The sequence below is a fragment of the Hyperolius riggenbachi genome, chromosome 3 (assembly GCF_040937935.1).
Source record: "Hyperolius riggenbachi isolate aHypRig1 chromosome 3, aHypRig1.pri, whole genome shotgun sequence".
NCBI lineage: Eukaryota > Metazoa > Chordata > Amphibia > Anura > Hyperoliidae > Hyperolius > Hyperolius riggenbachi.
In genome coordinates, this window is record NC_090648.1 from 35,064,639 (window position 1) to 35,084,465 (window position 19,827).

General features: G+C 48.1%; 1 protein-coding gene across 2 annotated transcripts in view; it reads left to right on the top strand.

The window, feature by feature from the left end:
- Window positions 1-18,603, top strand: part of DNAH2 (dynein axonemal heavy chain 2) — a 401,787-nt gene extending 383,184 nt beyond the window's left edge. For both annotated transcript variants that reach the window (XM_068273978.1, XM_068273977.1), the window contains exons 81-88: window positions 888-1,072; window positions 8,524-8,752; window positions 9,779-9,930; window positions 11,599-11,713; window positions 14,310-14,486; window positions 14,645-14,719; window positions 15,662-15,812; window positions 17,845-18,603. In XM_068273978.1, the coding sequence (XP_068130079.1) occupies window positions 888-1,072; window positions 8,524-8,752; window positions 9,779-9,930; window positions 11,599-11,713; window positions 14,310-14,486; window positions 14,645-14,719; window positions 15,662-15,812; window positions 17,845-17,999 (1,239 nt within the window). In that variant the 3' untranslated portion in view covers window positions 18,000-18,603. The remainder of the gene's footprint in view (window positions 1-887; window positions 1,073-8,523; window positions 8,753-9,778; window positions 9,931-11,598; window positions 11,714-14,309; window positions 14,487-14,644; window positions 14,720-15,661; window positions 15,813-17,844) is intronic.
- The last annotated feature ends 1,224 nt before the right edge of the window (window positions 18,604-19,827 follow it).

Genomic DNA, 19,827 nt, shown 5'->3' on the forward strand with positions numbered 1-19,827 from the left:
GGTTCAGGGAAACGTTTAAAAAATAAAAATCCATATCCACTTACCTGGGGCTTCCTCCAGCCCGTGGCAGGCAGGAGGTGCCCTCGCCGCCGCTCCAGAGGCTTCCGGTCGTCTTCGGTGGCCGACCCGACCTGGCCAGGCCGGCTTCCAGGTCGGGCTCTTCTGCGCTCCAAGGACGGGCTCTTCTGCGTCCCACGCGGGCGCGCTGACGTCATCGGACATCCTCCGGGCTGTACTGCGCAGGCGCTGTAGTTCTGCGCCTGCGCAGTAAAGCCCGGAGGACGTCCGATGACGTCAGCGCGCCCGCGTGGGACGCAGAAGAGCCCGTCCTTGGAGCGCAGAAGAGCCCGACCTGGAAGCCGGCCTGGCCAGGTCGGGTCGGCCACCGAAGACGACCGGAAGCCTCTGGAGCGGCGGCGAGGGCACCTCCTGCCTGCCACGGGCTGGAGGAAGCCCCAGGTAAGTGGATATGGATTTTTATTTTTTTAAGCGTTTCCCTGAACCTTCCCTTTAATAGTCATTTCTTTTTAAACAATCAACTGCTTAATAATGTCCATTGTGCTGTCAGGACTGGGACAGGACTAGAATATAAAACATTGTTGCCATAGCCACTACTTGATGTTATTATTATTGATAACGTAATGTCACATGGATGGATCGAGAATGGCCGAAGGCTGCTCAATCTCAGCATTTATATTATGTGAAATTACTCAAAAACGGTAAACTCTGTGGTTTAGTGAAAGGACTTTTTAATGAATTTTTGGAATTCCTGAAGGACAGAGGAAACCATATTATAAAAAAGGACCTGTCCTGTTTTTAAAAGACATTTGGTCACCCTGTTACTGGCAGGTCCTAAACGGCATCTCTCTCTCTCTCTCTCTCTGCAGGTCTCTGAGAACCTCCTCAGCTTGTACCTGGATGAGTATGAGGAGACACCATGGGAGGCGCTGAAATATCTGATCGCCGGCGTCAATTACGGAGGCCACGTGACTGATGACTGGGATCGGCGTCTCCTGGGGACCTACATCAACGATTACTTCTGTGAGCCCGCCCTGACCACGCCCTTCTACAAGTAAGACATAAGCAATGGCTACTTATGTAAGCCCTCCCTGACCACGCCCTTCTACAAGTAAGACAGGTTTAATAATAACTACCTGTGTGAGCCCGCCCTGACCAAGCCCTTCTACAAGCAAGACAGGAGTAATAACTACTTGTGTGAGCCCGCCCTGACCACGCCCTTCTACAAGTAAGACACGAGCAATGACTACTTGTGTGAGCCCGCCCTGACCACGCCCTTCTACAAGTAAGACACGAGCAATGACTACTTCTGTAAGCCCGCCCTGACCACGACCTTCTACAAGTAAGACAGGAGTAATAACTACTTCTGTGAGCCCGCCCTGACCACGCCCTTCTACAAGCAAGACAGGAGTAATAACTACTTCTGTGAGCCCGCCCTGACCACGCCCTTCTACAAGTAAGACACGAGTAATAACCACTGGCGTAACAATAGGGGATACGACCCCTGCCGTCGCGGGGGGGCCCTGGGCCCCCCTAGGGCCCGCTCGGGGACTTTTTGGGGGCAGGAGGGGTCGCAGCATAAGAGGAGAGCTGTGGCCGCAGATCGGTAGGGAGGGGGGAAATTCCCCCCCCCCCCTCCCTCACCTCGGGCTCTCCTCTTTGCGCTCCCCCTCCTGCAATCATTGGTGGTGCTCGTGGCAGCAACGGCAGCGGCAGGCAAGCTGAGCACATACCTCCTTCTGGCCGGTCTCCGATCACTAAGTGCTTTATGGAACTTCCTGTTTAAACAGGAAGTTCTATGAAGCACTTAGTGATCGGAGACCTCTGGCCAGAAGGAGGTATGTGCTTAGCTTGCCTGCCGCCGCCGTTGCTGCCACGAGCACCACCAATGATTGCAGGAGGGGAGCGCAAAGAAGAGAGCCCGAGGTGAGGGGGGGGGGAATTTCCCCCCTCCCCACCGATCTGTGGCCACAGCTCTCCTCTTATGCTGCGACCCCTCCTGCCCCCAAAAAGTCCCTGGGGGGGGGGGCCGGAATTTTTTTTTTGCAGGGGGGCCCAGGGCTTTCTAGGTACGCCCCTGGTAATAACTACTTCTGTGAGCCCACCCTGACCACGCCCTTCTACAAATAAGACCTTAGTATCAATCCCCTCTGCGAGTGTCTGTAGAATACTGATGTCATACATGTGCTGGTTACATAGGAGAGAACAGAGGCGCCAAAAGGATAAAAGGGGTTTTAAATGAGCTTAAAAGCCAAAAATGTGGTAATTAGAGGAGGCAGTGGTGGACTTACCTCCTCCAAGCAGACACAACACGACTGTACATTCAGTCTATTTATTAACAAACTCCAGATAAAACAAAGCAACACGTTTCACGGGTCAGCGCCCGCTTCCTCAGGCAATAGAAAAAGGAGTTACAGCATCTAGCAAAACAAACAACACTCGGCACAGAGGAAGCGGGCGCTGATCCGTGAAACGCGTTGCTTTGTTTTATCTGGAGTTTGTTAATAAATAGACTGAATGTACAGTCGTGTTGTGTCTGCTTGGAGGAGGTAAGTCCACCACTGCCTCCTCTAATTACCAAATGTTTGGCTTTTAAGCTCATTTAAAACCCCTTTTATCCTTTTGGCGCCTCTGTTCTCTCCTATATAATATTGTATCCACCCTTGGTGGAGGGTTGCGACCCTTTTCTACTATCTACAGAGAGCGACTTCTTAATCCTGAGTGGGGTCAGGATAATCTCCCCACCTGCCTTTACAGTGGTTGCCTATTGGTGACCCATGCTTGTGAGTATAACAACTATTACTCTTTGTCATTATCCCCTTTGTCAATACATACTACACTATTGGGGCTCTTGGTGTTCCTCTGTTTATCTCGTTTTCATGTGCTGGTTACACATTCACCCCCCAAAACATAAAGCCCATCCCTAATGCTTTCAGAGCAATGGTTTGAAGTCGGAGTCCTACTTTGGTTTCTTTAAGCCCCCTGTAGTCTGTCAGCTCCCTCCATGTCCTCCCAGTATGATGCATTGTGCTGATGCAGTGGTTACTTTGTATCAGTAATAAAATGCTGTGGTGTGTAGCAATACAACAGTGCTGTGTTAGCTTGTAAACCTATTTGGCAGGGTACTCCTCCCTCCCTTGTGCTCTTCTCCACCATATGGACTCAGTGACTCGTCCGCTATATTTATTCCTACATTGCAATCTGCGCACCATTGCTTATTGTTACATCACTATTTTGTGTACCATTGTAATGTAATGTAATGCCCGTGTAACAATGTGTAAAGCGGACCTGAACTCAGAACGTCCTCTTTGCTCTAAAAGATAAGCAACAGCATAACCTTTAAAGAAAAACATTTCTTTGTTACAGTTGATGGAAATCCTGCAATAGATCTGCAGTGATCTACTTCCTGTTTCATGGAAGCAGACATAGGGCCATATTCTATTGCTGAACTCGCCAGCGCTAAGCACTGGCGAGTTCTTAACTTAGGCGATGGGGGCATCGCCTAATCTAATTAAACTTTAGACCCCCCCCAGGCGGAAAAGAACTCGCTTGGGCGATATAATCGCCCAGCGAGTTCTTAACATGGAATCCAATTACCCTTATCATGTCTCCGGGAAGCGATGCTTCCCGGCAGACATGAGCGTTAGCTTAGACCTGCAAAAAGCAGGTCTAAACTAGCTAACGCACGTCGTCGCCGCAGCATCTGGGGGTCTCCTTTAATAAGGAGACCCCCAGAGCTCCCCGTTGGGTCGCCGCACAGTTTAGAAGCCAGCGCTCAGCTCTGCCCGGCTCCTCTGTCATACGTACCGCCGCCGATCACTCGCCGCCTCTCGCCGCAAAATCCGTCACGTAATTACAGTGTATCTAACACTGTAATTACTGTGCGCATAGAAGGAGCCCGGGCAAAGCATCTTTGAATCTGCAGCCGGGCTCCCCATTGGTCTGCTGTCTGAACCAATAAAATGGCTCACACAGCAGACCAATGGGGAGCCCGGCTGCAGATTCAAAGATGCTTTGCCCGGGCTCCTTCTATGCGCACAGTAATTACAGTGTTAGATACACTGTAATTACGTGACGGATTTTGCGGCGAGAGGCGGCGGGTGATCGGCGGCGGTACGTATGACAGAGGAGCCGGGCAGAGCTGCGCGCTGGCTTCTAAACTGTGCGGCGACCCGACGGGGAGCTCTGGGGGTCTCCTTATTAAAGGAGACCCCCAGATGCTGCGGCGGAAGATGTCGGCGATGTTCGGCGGACGAGTGCGCATGTGTGGGGAGTGAGGCCGTGGTGCTGATGGACAGCACCACAGCGTAAACCTCACTCCCCATCGCTCGGTAATAGGGAGCATCGCTCAGGCTTTCGCCTGAGTAATGCTCCCTAACGATCGGCCATCGCGCGAAGGATATGGGCAATAGGATTTGCCAGTAAACCTCGCGCGATGGCAAGGTGATAAGTAGCTCGCATCTGCAAGCTACTTATCACCTTGAATAGGATATGGCCCTTAGGGCCTGATTCACAAAGCGGTGCTAACAGTTAGCACCCTGGTGAAAAGCCCTTTATCATGCCTAAACTCAGTTTAGGCATGATAAGTTTAGGTGTGATAAGTTTAGGCGTGATAAGTTTAGGGGCTTGATTCACAAAGCGGTGCTAACCCAGTTAGCATGCCTAAAAGACTTTAGGCGTGATAACCATTGCACCACGCTGGTGAAAAGCCAGTTTAGGTGTGATAAGTTTAGGTGTGATAAGTTTAGGCATGCTAAGTTTAGATAAGTGTAGATTGCGCACAAAGTCCCGCACGCAAAGCAGCGCCATTAAACTCTATGCGAAGTGCACCAGACTTTGCTAGCGCAAAACTTTTGATCAGCTGTGCACTGCGGTGCTAACGCAGTTGGTGCTTAAACTTATCATGCCTAAACTTATCACACCTAAACTTATCATGCCTAAACTTATCACACCTAAACTTATCACACCTAAACTTAACATGCCTAAACTGAGTTTAGGCGTGATAAAGGGCTTTTCACCAGCGTGCTAACTGTTAGCACCGCTTTGTGAATCAGGCCCTAGGTGTGATAAGTTTAGGCATGATAAGTTTAGGTGAGATACGTTTAGGCATGATAAGTTTAGGTGAGATACGTTTAGGCATGATGGGCTCGATTCACCAAGCGGTGCAAAGTGTTAGCACCGTGGTGAAAAGGCCCTTATCACGCCTAAACTCAGTTTAGGCATGATAAGAAGGGCTTCGCGCGAAGTTACCGCGCGTACGCGCGTAGGCGCGTAAGTGCGCGCGCAGCACCCGACGCTTCGCGCGAAGCTCCCATTAAACCCTATGGGACTTTGCGCGCGCACTCACGCGCGTACGCGCGAACGCGCTTACGCGCGGTAACTTCGCGCGAAGAGCAGGAAAAATCGGTGATAACTCAGTGGTGAAAAGGTCATCACGCCTAAAGTCTTTTAGGCGTGATAACTGGGTTATCACCGCTTTGTGAATCGAGGCCGATAAGTTTAAGCACCAAGGGCTCGATTCACAAAGCGGTGCTAACCCAGTTAAAACTTTAGGCATGATAACCGTTGCACCATGCTGGTGAAAAGCCAGTTTAGGCGTGATAAGTTTAGGTGTAATAAGTTTAGGTGTGATAAGTTTAGGCATGCTAAGTTTAGATGAGTGTAGATAGTGTGCAAAGTCCCGCACGCAAAGCAGCACCATTAAACTCTATGCAAAGTGCACCAGACTTTGCTAGCGCAAAACTTTTGATCAGCTGTGCACTGCGGTGCTAACGCAGTTGGTGCTTAAACTTATCACACCTAAACTTATCACACCTAAACTTATCATGCCTAAACTGAGTTTAGGCATAATAAAGGGCTTTTCACCAGCGTGCTAACTGTTAGCACCGCTTTGTGAATCAGGCCCCAACTGGGTTAGCACCGCAATGCACAGCTGATCAAAAGTTTTGCGCTAGCAAAGTCTGGTGCACTTCGCATAGAGTTTAATGGCGCTGCTTTGCTTGCGGGACTTTGCACGCTATCTACACTTATCTAAACTTAGCATGCCTAAACTTATCACACCTAGGCCTCGATTCACAAAGCGGTGATAACCCAGTTATCACGCCTAAAAGACTTTAGGCGTGATGACCTTTTCACCACTGAGTTATCACCGATTTTTCCTGCTCTTCACGCGAAGTTACCGCGCTTAAGCGCGTACGCGCGTAAGAGCGCGCGCAAAGTCCCATAGGGCTTAATGGGAGCTTCGCGCGAAGCGTCGGGTGTTGCGCGCGCACTTACGCGCGGCAACTTCGCGCGAGTTTCTTCTTATCATGCCTAAAGTGACTTTAGGCGTGATAAGGGCCTTTTCACCATGGTGCTAACACTTTGCACCGCTTTGTGAATCGAGCCCCTAAACTTATCACACCTAGGGCTCGATTCACAAAGCGGTGCTAACCCAGTTAGAGACTTTAGGCATGATAACCATTGCACCACGCTGGTGAAAAGCCAGTTTAGGTGTGATAAGTTTAGGCATGATAAGTTTAGGTGTGATAAGTTTAGGCATGCTAAGTTTAGATAAGTTTAGATTGCTTGCCAAGTCCCGCACGCAAAGCAGCACCATTAAACTTTATACGAAGTGCACCAGACTTTGCTAGCGTAAAACTTTTGATCAGCTGTGCACTGCGGTGCTAACCCAGTTGGCGCTTAAACTTATCATGCCTAAACTTATCACACCTAAACTTATCATGCCTAAACTTATCACACCTAAACTTATCACACCTAAACTTATCATGCCTAAACTGAGTTTAGGCGTGATAAAGGGCTTTTCACTAGCGTGCTAACTGTTAGCACCGCTTTGTGAATCAGGCCCCTAAACTTATCACGCCTAAACTGGCTTTTCACCAGCGTGGTGCAATGGTTATCACTCCTAGGGCCTGATTCACAAAGCGGTGCTAACAGTTAGCACCGTGATGAAAAGCCCTTTATCACGCCTAAACTCTGTTTAGGCATGATAAGTTTAGGTGTGATAAGTTTAGGTGTGATAAGTTTTTAGGTGTGATAAGTTTAAGTACCAACTGGGCTAGCACCGCAGTGCACAGCTGATCAAAAGTTTTGCGCCAGCAAAGTCTGGTGCACTTTGCATAGAGTGTAATGGCGCTGCTTTGCGTGTGGGACTTTGCGCGCAATCTAAACTTATCATGCCTAAACTTATCATGCCTAAACTTATCATGCCTAAACTTATCATGCCTAAACTGAGTTTAGGCATGATAAAAATGGTTATCACGCCTAAAGTCTTTAACTGGGTTATCACCGCTTTGTGAATCGAGCCCCTAAAGTCTCTAACTGGGTTAGCACCGCTTTGTGAATCGAGCCCATAGGGTGTTTACAAATTAGCTGCTCTGCCGAGGCAGCCACCTGACACAGCTGAGGGAGAAAATTACAGTTTTGATTAGTTACAGATGAGGGTGAATTAGACAGGCTAATCCAGCGCTGGGCAAACTACGGCCCAAGGGCCGGATACCTCTCCCCTCCCTCCCTGCAGAGTTGTGAGCGAGCGGGCTGCGGGGAATTTGAAACACCTTGGGCCTGATTCACAAAGCGGTGCTAACAGTTAGCACGCTGGTGAAAAGCCCTTTATCATGCCTAAACTCAGTTTAGGCATGATAAGTTTAGGTGTGATAAGTTTAGGTGTGATAAGTTTAGGCATGATAAGTTTAGGTGTGATAAGTTTAGGCATGATAAGTTTAAGCACCAACTGCGTTAGCACCGCAGTGCACAGCTGATCAAAAGTTTTGCGCTAGCAAAGTCTGGTGCACTTTGCATAGAGTTTAATGGTGCTGCTTTGCGTGCGGGACTTTGCACACTATCTACACTCATCTAAACTTAGCATGCCTAAACTTATCACACCTAAACTTATCACACCTAAACTTATCACGCCTAAACTGGCTTTTCACCAGCATGGTGCAATGGTTATCATGCCTAAAGTCTCTAACTGGGTTAGCACCGCTTTGTGAATCGAGCCCCTTGATCGCTGATTCCTGCGTCGTGTCTCCTAGGCAAAAGGGCATCACATGACGGGACGTGCCAGCGTATTAAATGCTGGCAGATCGCATGTAATACGCTGGCACGTCCCGTCATGTAATGCCTTGTTGCCATGGTGACGCGACATGGGAATCGGCGATCAAGGTGAGTTTCAAATCCCCCGCTGCCCGCTCCCAACCCTGCTGGGAGGGAGGGGGTTGGACTCTAAGGAATGTCTCAGGAATGTGTCCCACGGTTCTACAGCATGCGGCCCGGGCCGCTTAAAGTTTGCCCTGCCCTGGGCTAAACTCTCTAAATACATACAGGGTGCATCTCTCTCTTTTCCTTCTGTACTGTGCAAGAGTTCAGGTCCCCTTTAAGGATGTAATGTCTCCTCTATCTATTGTGCAGCGCTGTGTGATATGTTAGCGCTTTATAAGTAAAGTTTAATTACAATAATAATTGGGTGTGTTATCTCAGAGCTTCTGTTATATCTCTGCTGTAAAGGCTTTCCTCCCTGGACTCCTATTACATCCCTCGTGATGGTCCACTGGCTTCATACAAGGAGTTCATCTCTCTGCTGCCCCCTGTGGATCACCCCGAGGCCTTCGGTCAGCACCCCAATGCCGACATCGCCAGTCAGATCACCGAGGCGCGGACCTTGTTTGATACGCTGCTGTCTCTGCAGCCTCAGGTGTCACAGAATGTCCCCGGAGGACAGAGCCGGGAGGACAAGGTGAGACTCTCTGTATTACAGTATATACTTCCCTCCCTCTATCCTAATCAGTCCAGGATCTATCAGTCTCCTCCCAACCTGTCTGATGCTGGGCATACAGGGCTCGTTTGTGTGCCGGATGGCGCATCCCCGCTTGTCCCCGCGGGCGTGTGGATCGATTCCCGCTCGTCCCCGCGGGCACTTCCTTATCTGCACTTCATTTCTTCCATTGTCCACCCGCGGGGATCGAGAGCGGTATCGGTCCGGCGCGGTGATCGGACACATCAGATATTATCAATCGAGCCATCAGCGGCTCGATTGATAATAAAAACCGAGCCGTGTATGCCCAGCATGACACTAAAGCTTCATACTCACCCACCGAGGATCTGCTGGATCTCTGTCGCTCAAGGGATTGGGTACCGACAGAAGAACACACACGACGCTGTATATACATGTCATCAACCAGGGCCGTGCAGAGGCGAGAGAGGCTCCAGCCTCAGGACGCAGTGTAGGAAGGGGCGCACAACTCACTCAGCTATCATTCTATTGTGTTTGAAGCAGAGAGAAATAAGAAAAGGGGATACATGGCAGTGACTGCAGGTCAGATAACTAGAGATTAAGGTGTTGGGGGCCCTGTGGCGCCTCTTAGTCTAATAGCAATCAGTGTGTGACGGCTGGGGTGGGATGGATAGAGGGGCGCACTTTGGTGTCTCAGCCTTGGGTGCTGGAGGACCTTGTCCCGGCTCTGTCATCAGCCTCTGGTTGACGACCCGCATGTTGCTTTGCATGGAGGGGGGAGTGGGGGGAGGGACAGCGATCTTGTACAACAGAGCGACTTCTGGCGGGCATATGTAGCTTTAGTGTGCTTGCCTTTATATGATTAGAACAGAGCGGTGCTGGTTTTCCCATGGCATGCAGGAATTCATTGACCCACAACCAGCAGGTGGTAGGCTAAAAAATGATATTTAATTAATTAGATGTCAATAGGAATATATACATTTTTGGGAATTCTAAGGCATGTTTTAGTGTAACCATGTTTTCCATCAGGTCCTGGAACTGCTGACTGACGTACGACAAAAGATTCCTCAAGAGATCGATTATGAGGGGACAAGGAAAGTTCTGAGTGACGACCCCAATCCGCTCAATGTGGTGTTATTACAGGAGATCCAGAGATACAATGCTCTGCTGAGCACCATCAGGTCAGTGTGGACCCCGAGGAGGGGTAGCAACAGTATAGAGAACGTAAACAGAAGTAAATGTTCCACATACAGATGAGATCTTACGTCAATAATCTGGCCCACTTCCTGCTACACTGCAGCAAATACCCACCTGTGAGGACCGCCCACTTCCGCAAACTCTCCGCCCACATCTAGATTTCACCTCCATAAATGAGGAAACACTGCATCCACTGGGGGAAGAGGAGAGGAAGGTGCAAATAGTGGCCCGATGTGTCACTGCCTGCCACCAACTGAGAGGAACATGATACCTCATGAACTGCATACCCCTCATGCTGCCCCCTATACCCCCATCACCCCCATGGACTATATATCCCAGCCCGTAAACTGCCCCTCCCCTGTGGACTGTATACTCCAACCCATTATTCTGCCCCTTATACCCTCTCCTCCCCCATAGACTATATACGCCATCCTTTTATACTGCCCCACACCATCTCCTCCCCTATGGACTATATATGCTAACCCCATATATGATTCCTTATATCCTCCCCAACCCTATGGGCTGTATACCCCAATCCCATATACTGTCCCTTATACCCTCTTCACCCCTATGGGTTGTATACCCAACCTCTTATACTGCCACCTATATCCTCCTCACCCCTATGGGCTGTATACCCCAATCCCATATACTGTCCCGAATACCCTCCTCACCCCTATGGGCTGTATACCCAACCTCTTATACTGCCACCTATACCCTCCTCACCCCTATGGGCTGTATACCCAACCTCTTATACTGCCACCTATACCCTCCTTACCCCTATGGGCTGTATACCCAACCTCTTATACTGCCACCTATACCCTCCTCACCCCTATGGGCTGTATACCCAACCTCTTATACTGCCACCTATACCCTCCTCACCCCTATGGGCTGTATACCCAACCTCTTATACTGCCACCTATACCCTCCTCACCCCTACGGGCTGTATACCCAACCTCTTATACTGCCACCTATACCCTCCTCGCCCCTATGGGCTGTATACCCAACCTCTTATACTGCCACCTATACCCTCCTCACCCCTATGGGCTGTATACCCAACCTCTTATACTGCCACCTATACCCTCCTCACCCCTATGGGCTGTATACCCAACCTCTTATACTGCCATCTATACCCTCCTTACCCCTATGGGCTGTATACCCAACCTCTTATACTGCCACCTATACCTTCCTTACCCCTGTGGGCTGTATACCCAACCTCTTATACTGCCACCTATACCCTCCTCACCCCTATGGGCTGTATACCCAACCTCTTATACTGTCACCTATACCCTCACCCCTATGGGCTGTATACCCAACCTCTTATACTGTCACCTATACCCTCCTCACCCCTATGGGCTGTATACCCAACCTCTTATACTGTCACCTATACCCTCCTCACCCCTATGGGCTGTATACCCAACCTCTTATACTGTCACCTATACCCTCCTCACCCCTATGGGCTGTATACCCTTATACCATGCCCTATATCCTCCCCATGCCTATGATCCTACAACCACCCCCTCCTATGCTAATGTTTTGTTTTATTAATGCTAAATGTATTTGGTCCTGCTGCCAATAAAGCTTATTTGGATTTGGATTTGGACTGCCCACATGTCTTCCCGATGAGGGTAATGAGGCTTTGCTCTTTATTGAAGATCTTCTCTAGTGGACCTGGAGCAAGGAATACAGGGCTTGGTGGTCATGTCTACAGAACTGGAGGAGATCTTCACCTGCATACACGACGCCCGCGTCCCACCACTCTGGGAAAAGGTAAAAGGACTCATTAAAGGGACGCGTTGGATAAAATAGTATACGTGATGTCAGGGAGTGAAAGGCATCTATTGCATCCATGAGGCTGTGAGTCACAAAAGCTTTGTAACATCATTTGATTTAAAAAAAAAAAAAAAGCACCAATTAGTTTGACTGATTTTAAAGAGGCACTCAAGCGAAAAAAAAATTATGATATAATGATTTGTATGTGTAGTACAGCTAAGAAATAAAACATTAGGAGCAGATACATACCGGTAAGTCTAATATTGTTCCCAGTACAGGAAGAGTTAAGAGACTCCATCTGTTATCTATGGAAAAGAGCCATTGAGCTCCATGACTTTCAAGGTCGCGGAGAGCTCTGTCTTCTGAAGCTTGTTATCTCAACTGTCATTCACTGTATTTTCTTTTTCTCTGCAGAGGACAGGTCAATAGTTCACTGGACTGCTCTGTAAAATCATTTAGAATGCTGAGTATTGTGTAAACTGCAAATATTAGAGAATTATGCATTGTTATAAAAAACACTATATAAGGGCTGGTTCACACTGAGTGTTTAGCATTGCACAATTACCGGCGATTGCGCAAACCCTGCGTTCCAATCCCGATTAACCGCGTTGCTTCAGCCTGCCTGGGTCGCCTAGCCGCCGCATCTTCATGTCCCCTTGTAGGGACGAGAAAGGCCGACGCAATGGGAAGCCGACGATTGCTGTACCGTCGCCTCCGAACGAGACGTCACAGGACGATGCGGCTTCCGGCTGCCCCAACGCCGCCTGCCATCCGTGTGAACCAGCCCTAACTGTAAATAAAAATATGAGAATATTTTCTTTGCTACTAATGTTCTAGTAATTATCCGTACTACACAACCAATCTATTATATCATCATCTTTTTTCCGCTTCAGTGTCTCTTTAAACCTGAATTTATTGTTTTCTCTGCATGGAGCTAAATTGAAGCACCTGTGAGTCTTCTGACAGATTATACGTTTATTACGTGATAACGAGCAGTGCGGATAGAGTTTAGGATACAGAGAGAGGGCAGATGGGGCAGGAGACATGCCGGAGGCAGGATAGAGAGGAATGATCAGAAGCAGGATGAGGAGAGGGGATGGAGGGTACTCTGTGGAGAGATGAGGGAGGTTACGATGTGTCATACTTATGTGTACACCGCCGGTGAGCTGGGGGCAGCAGCCGTCACTCGGCTCACCCCGCTGCCGCTCAAATCCCCGGCGGAGTAAAATACTATTCCCCCTCTGAGTCATCGCACCCCGGAGGGAGGTTTAATTCGGGGCCCTGTGATCGCCAGAGCTCCGAATTACCCTTCCGCACCCCGCGCCGTATAACATTGCTGCTATGGGCCGCCTAGTTTCAGCTCTAATGGGTTGATTCACTATAGTATATTGGGTTGAGGAGCGCGAGGCAACTAGAGGAGCTTGAGGTAAATGTAACGCTGCACGCTATGCGCACTGCCTGCAGTGTATCATGCATACTTAAAGAGAAACCATGACCAAAAATTTAACTATATCCCAATCAGTAGCTGATACCCCTTTTACATAAGAAATCTATTCCTTTTCACAAACAGACCATCAGGGGGCGCTGTATGACTGATATTGTGGTGAAACCCCTGCCACAATAAACCCCTCCCACAAGAAAAGTTCATACTTTTTTTGGCAGTTTCCTGTCTGTGAACCTTGTTGCATTGTGGGAAATAGCTGTTTACAGCTGTTTCCAACTGCCAAAAACCATGCAGCAGCTACATCACCTGCCAACACTAAAATGTTCACTGGAGTTCCTCTTTAAAGGGGAACTTCAGCCTAAGCAAACATACTGTCATTAAGTTACATTAGTTTTGTTAATTAGAATAGATAGGTAATATAATTTTTTACCCATCCTGTTTTAAAAGAACAGGCAAATGTTTGTGATTCATGGGGGCAGCCATCTTTGTCATGGGGGCAGCCATCTTTTTGGTTGAAAGGAGGTGACAGACAGCATGAGACACAGTTCCGACTGTCCTGTGTCCTGATAACCCCTCCCAGCTGCACGCTCTAGGCTTCAAATGTCAAATTCAAAATGGCTGAAAATGAAACTAAGCCACGTCGGGGAACCGGAGGAAACTCGAGGAGCTGCGAGGGCACAGGACGGCTACAGGGGGCTTGGGGAAGCCCCAGGTAAGTGAAACTTTTTTTTGTTTCAGAGTTAAGGTTCACTTTAAGGTGCACACACTGATTTTTAATTACGTGCACTAGTGTAGTACCGCTACCGCAATACTTTACTAGAACAACTGCTACTACGTTAATTATCGCAGTAGCGGTACAGCACTAGCCCACATAATTTAAAAGGAGTGTGTGCACCTTAAGTATGCACGCTACACTGCAACCACCTGCTTTGACAATATGGCGGTGATGGAGGGCAGGATAAGGAGAGATGACGGAGGGCAGGGTGAGAAGTGATGGAGAGAAGGATTAGGAGATCTACGATGAGATTAGAGATAAGTCTGTTGTACAAGGAGAATATTACAGTGAGCAGGTGATAGATGGACAGATACAGTGAGGAAATGACAAGAGGATGTGAATAGCTGTGTCTGAAGTGTGTCCCCCGTTTTTAGGCGTACCCTTCCCTGAAGCCGCTGGCAGCCTGGACCCGGGACCTGGCCTCACGGGTGGAGATGTTCGCTCGCTGGGCGGAGACGGCGCATCCTCCAGTCCTCTTCTGGCTCTCCGCATTCACCTTCCCCACCGGCTTCCTGACCGCCGTGCTGCAGAGCTCCGCCCGCCAGAACAATGTGAGATAATGGCTGGATACGGGCAAATATATATACTACTAGGCTGTGACATGGAATCCAGCAATAGGAGGATGAATTTTACCCCTGAATTTTCATGTCATCATCATTGACGACATTAATGTCAGGCAAAAAGATTGTTATTTTTGCTTCTTCCCTAGGTGTCTGTTGACTCGTTATCCTGGGAATTCATTGTTTCCACTGTAGATGATAACAACTTGGTGTATCCCCCAAAGGTGAGCTAATAAACAGTGCCTTTTAATTGTCTGGCTCTTCTCATAAATATCTCAGACAGATGTGACCTTATGTGTCTGTCCTTTTCCAACAGGGTGACACAGACACAGTCCCATTTCTAGGGGCGGGCCAGGAGGGTGTCCGTCCGGGGAACAGTGAGGGAGGGGGGTGCAAAGAAGGAGGAAGGAGCAGCTGCACACTGAGACTCAGCTGAGCTGCTGGGAGGGGGCCCGACTCCTCCCTATCTCTCCCCGGGTCCCCCTTCTGGGCCTCCTCACTAACCTACCTATACCTGGCTAACCTATACTGGGGCACATATACCTGGCTAACCTATACTGGGGCACCTATACCCGGCTAACCTATACTGGGGCACATATACCTGGCTAACCTATACTGGGGCACCTATACCCGGCTAACATATACTGGTGCACCTATGGCTGGCTAACTTAGACTGGGGCAACTATACCTGGATAACTTATACTGGGGCACCTGTACCTGACTAACCTATACTGGGGACACTTATACCTGGCTACTTATACTGGGGTTACCTATACCTAGCTACCTATACTGGGGGCACCTATACCTGGCTACCTATACAGGGGCACCTATACCTGGCTACCTGTACTGGGGCACCTACACCTAGCTACCTATACTGGGGGCACCTATACCTGGCTACCTATACAGGGGCACCTATATCTGGCTATCTATACTGGGGGCACCTATACCTGGCTACCTATACAGGGGCACCTATATCTGGCTATCTATACTGGGGCACCTATACCTGGCTATCTATACTGGTGGCACCTACACCTGGATACTTATATTAGGAGCACCTATATCTGGCTACCTATACTGGGGGACTAAATCTATCCCTCCTCCTGCAGGGTGACACAGAAGGGCGTTTGTTACTGTTAATGATGAATAATGATGAGGTTTTCTCCTAGGATGGTGTGTGGATTCGCGGTCTGTATCTAGAAGGTGCTGGATGGGACAAGAAGAATTCATGTCTGACAGAGGCAGAGCCAATGCAGCTGGTGTGTCCACTGCCAACTGTGCACTTCAGACCTACTGAGAGCAAGAAGAAGAGTAGTAAAGGTACGTTGATGTGTACAGGGGAGGCAATAGACACACATAAGGTGTGTGTGTTTGTGTGTGTGTGGGGGGGGTCCAAGGAAGGGGGTTGGAGCTATGAAGATGGAGGACTAGCGAAGGTAAACAGATGTGTCTTTAATGAACTATTCCAGCTAAAAAAGCTGTTAAAATCTGACAGGACCGGTTTTGGACTAGACCATCTCCTCATGGGGGGATTCTCAGGATTTTATTTGTTTTCAAAAGCAAATCCTAAATGGCAGTTGCTCAGTCTAACTGCCAAAATAGTTAGATACCAGCCAGCTGCTTGCACACTACAGTATTTTGGCAGTAGACTTAGCAACTGCCATTGAGAAAATGCTTTTGAAAACAAGGAAAACCCTGAGAATCCCCCAAGAGGAGATGGACTGGTCCAAAACCCATAGATTCTGTCAGATTTTAACTGCTTACTTTTTCGCTGAAGTGGTCCTTTAAGGCCTGTTTGAATGAGTTGCACCTGGGTGTGAGCCTGATGGGTGGAGGGAGTTCCATAGAGTAGGGGCTGCTCTGAAGAGGTCCTGGAGTTTGGCGAATGCAGAAGTGATGCGAGGGGTGGACATCCATATGAGGAGAGAGCAGGTTGGGGGTGTCTCTGGAGGAGATTGGATGAAGGGGAGGTATAGTGAATGGATTTGTATGCCAGGCAGAGCGGTGTAAATGTAATCCTGAAGTGGACAGGGGACCAGCGAAGAGGGGCAGCTGAACCTGTGCAGGATGATGCATTATGTCTCGGCTCCACTCACTATGTGCTGAGTATATCTGCTTACTGATCAGAACAGAGGACTCTTCACATGGTGCTGAATAAGTACAGTTCTGCAGATTGTGAGCTCCTCTGAGGACAGTCAGTTACATGACTATGTACTCTGTAAAGTGCTGCAAGAGATGTCAGTGCTATATAAATACATCATAATGATATGGTAGGACATTAGACTATGACTATGGTAGGATTGGATTGTGAGCTCCTCTGAGGACAGTCAGTGACATGACTATGTACTCTGTACAGTGCTGCAGAAGATGTCAGTGTTATGTAAATACATAATAATAATATGGGAGGACATTAGACTATGACAGAGATTAGATTGTGAGCTCCTCTGAGGACAGTCAGTGACATGACTATGTACTCTGTAAAGTGCTGCAGAAGATGTCAGTGCTATATAAATACACAATAATAGTATGGTAGAACATTAGACTATTACTATGGTAGGATTAGATTGTGAGCTCCTCTGAGGACAGTCGGTGACATGACAATGTACTCTGTAAAGTGCTTCAGAAGATGCCAGTGCTATATAAATACATAATAATAATATGGTAGGACATTAGACTATGACTATGGCAGGATTAGAGTGTGAGCTCCTCTGAGGACAGTCAGTGCCATGACTATGTACTCTGTAAAGTGCTGCAGAAAATGCCAGTGTTATATAAATACATAATAATAATATGGTAGTACATTAGACTATGACCATGGTAGGATTAGAGTGTGAGCTCCTCTGAGGACAGTCAGTGACATGACTATGTACTCTGTAAAGTGCTGCAGAAGATGCCAGGGTTATATAAATACATAATAATAATATGGTAGGACATTAGACTATGACTATGGTAGGATTAGAGTGTTAGCTCCTGTGAGGACAGTCAGTGACATGACTATGTACTCTGTAAAGTGCTGCAGAAGATGCCAGTGTTATATAAATACATAATAATAATATGGTAGGACATTAGACTATGACTATGGTAGGATTAGAGTGTTAGCTCCTCTGAGGACAGTCAGTGACATGACTATGTACTCTGTAAAGTGCTGCAGAAGATGCCAGTGTTATATAAATACATAATAATGATATGGTAGGTCATTAGACTATGACTATGGTAGGATTAGATTGTGAGCTCCTCTGAGGACCGTCAGTGACATCACTATGTACTCTGTAAAGTGCTGCCGGAGGTGTCAGTGTTATACTGTATAAATACATCATAATAATAATTTGACTCCTGCTGTTCCCTCTTACAGGTCTCTACTCTTGCCCGTGTTATTACTATCCCATCCGCTCTGGGTCCACTGGCCGCGCCTCCTTTGTGATAGGGGTGGATCTAAGGACGGGGGCTTGTCCACCTGAGCACTGGATCAAGCGAGGAACCGCCCTTCTGATGAGCCTGGACAGCTAGAGGACCAGACGTCTGTATGAGCCCCTCCAGCAGGCTACAGGCAGCATGCTCACACTGTGCCTCAGCTGCATCCACCCAGCACTGGGACTCCTCGGCCACTGAGCAGAGATGGCGAACCACAAGAAAATATTTCCAGTTTGCATGCAAATTTAATGCAAATTGCATCTGGCTTGAAAAAGGACCAATCAAATTGAACTTTCTGACAATTTTGATTAGCCCAATTACAATTTGCATACAATTTGCTTACAAGCCAGAATGATTTGCACCTGATTCGCCATCTGAGGACACACCTCCACATATTGCCTTGAATTTAAAGTATGCCCGTCGTAAGAAAATGCTGGATAATCTGATGTCAGTATATAATGGGCACAACAAAGTGCGGTCAATTACACGTCAGACGTTCCCTCATGTTATGAGGGTCTTTGAGGGTCGTTTGGTGACCCCTTACAGTGACGGCAGTGCCTGCTATTGTCTGATCATGCTGGTTTATGCAGCATTTTCTCATGAGAGGTTCTCTTTAATTTATATAGAGATATATTTATATATGTGAACTTTTCTAACAAAACTAGAGTTCTAATGTTTCAAATTAAAATATTAAGGTTTAGTATTGTTGTGTTTTGTTCTTATTGCACATGGAAGCCCTATATAAGGTGACAGCGTGTGTCTTGTCAGATAGCGGAGGAGGGAAGCAGTGCTGGATCAGTAAGCTGTATATAAGGTGACAGCGTGTGTCTTGTCAGATAGTGGAGGAGGAAGCAGTGCTGGATCAGTGAGCTGTATATGAGGTGACAGTGTGTGTCTTGTCAGATAGTGGAGGAGGAAGCAGTGCTGGATCAGTGAGCTGTATATGAGGTGACAGTGTGTGTCTTGTCAGATAGTGGAGGAGGAAGCAGTGCTGGATCAGTGAGCTGTATGTGAGGTGACAGTGTGTGTCTTGTCATATAGTGGAGGAGGAAGCAGTGCTGGATCAGTAGCTGTATATGAGGTGACAGTGTATGTCTTGTCAGATAGTGGAGGAGGAAGCAGTGCTGGATCAGTAAGCTGTATATAAGGTGACAGTGTGTGTCTTGTCAGATAGTGGAGGAGGAGGCAGTGCTGGATCAGTAGCTGTATATAAGGTGACAGTGTGTGTCTTGTCAGATAGCGGAGGAGGAAGCAGTGCTGGATCAGTGAGCTGTATGTGAGGTGACAGTGTGTGTCTTGTCAGATAGTGGAGGAGAAAGCAGCGCTGGATCAGTAAGCTGTATATGAGGTGACAGTGTGTGTCTTGTCAGATAGTGGAGGAGGAAGCAGTGCTGGATCAGTAAGCTGTATATAAGGTGACAGTGTGTGTCTTGTCAGATAGTGGAGGAGGAGGCAGTGCTGGATCAGTAGCTGTATATAAGGTGACAGCGTGTGTCTTGTCAGATAGCGGAGGAGGAAGCAGTGCTGGATCAGTAAGCTGTATATAAGGGGACAGTGTGTGTCTTGTCAGATAGCGGATGATGGAAGCAGTGCTGGATCAGTGAGCTGTATATGAGGTGACAGTGTGTGTCTTGTCAGATAGCGGAGGAGGAAGCAGTGCTGGATCAGTGAGCTGTATATAAGGTGACAATGTGTGTCTTGTCAGATAGCGGAGGAGGAAGCAGTGCTGGATCAGTAAGCTGTATATGAGGTGACAGTGTGTCCCTTGTCAGATAGTGGAGGAGGAAGCAGCGCTGGATCAGTAAGCTGTATATAAGGGGACAGTGTGTGTCTTGTCAGATAGTGGAGGAGGAAGCAGTGCTGGATCAGTAAGCTGTATATAAGGTGACAGTGTGTGTCTTGTCAGATAGTGGAGGAGGAAGCA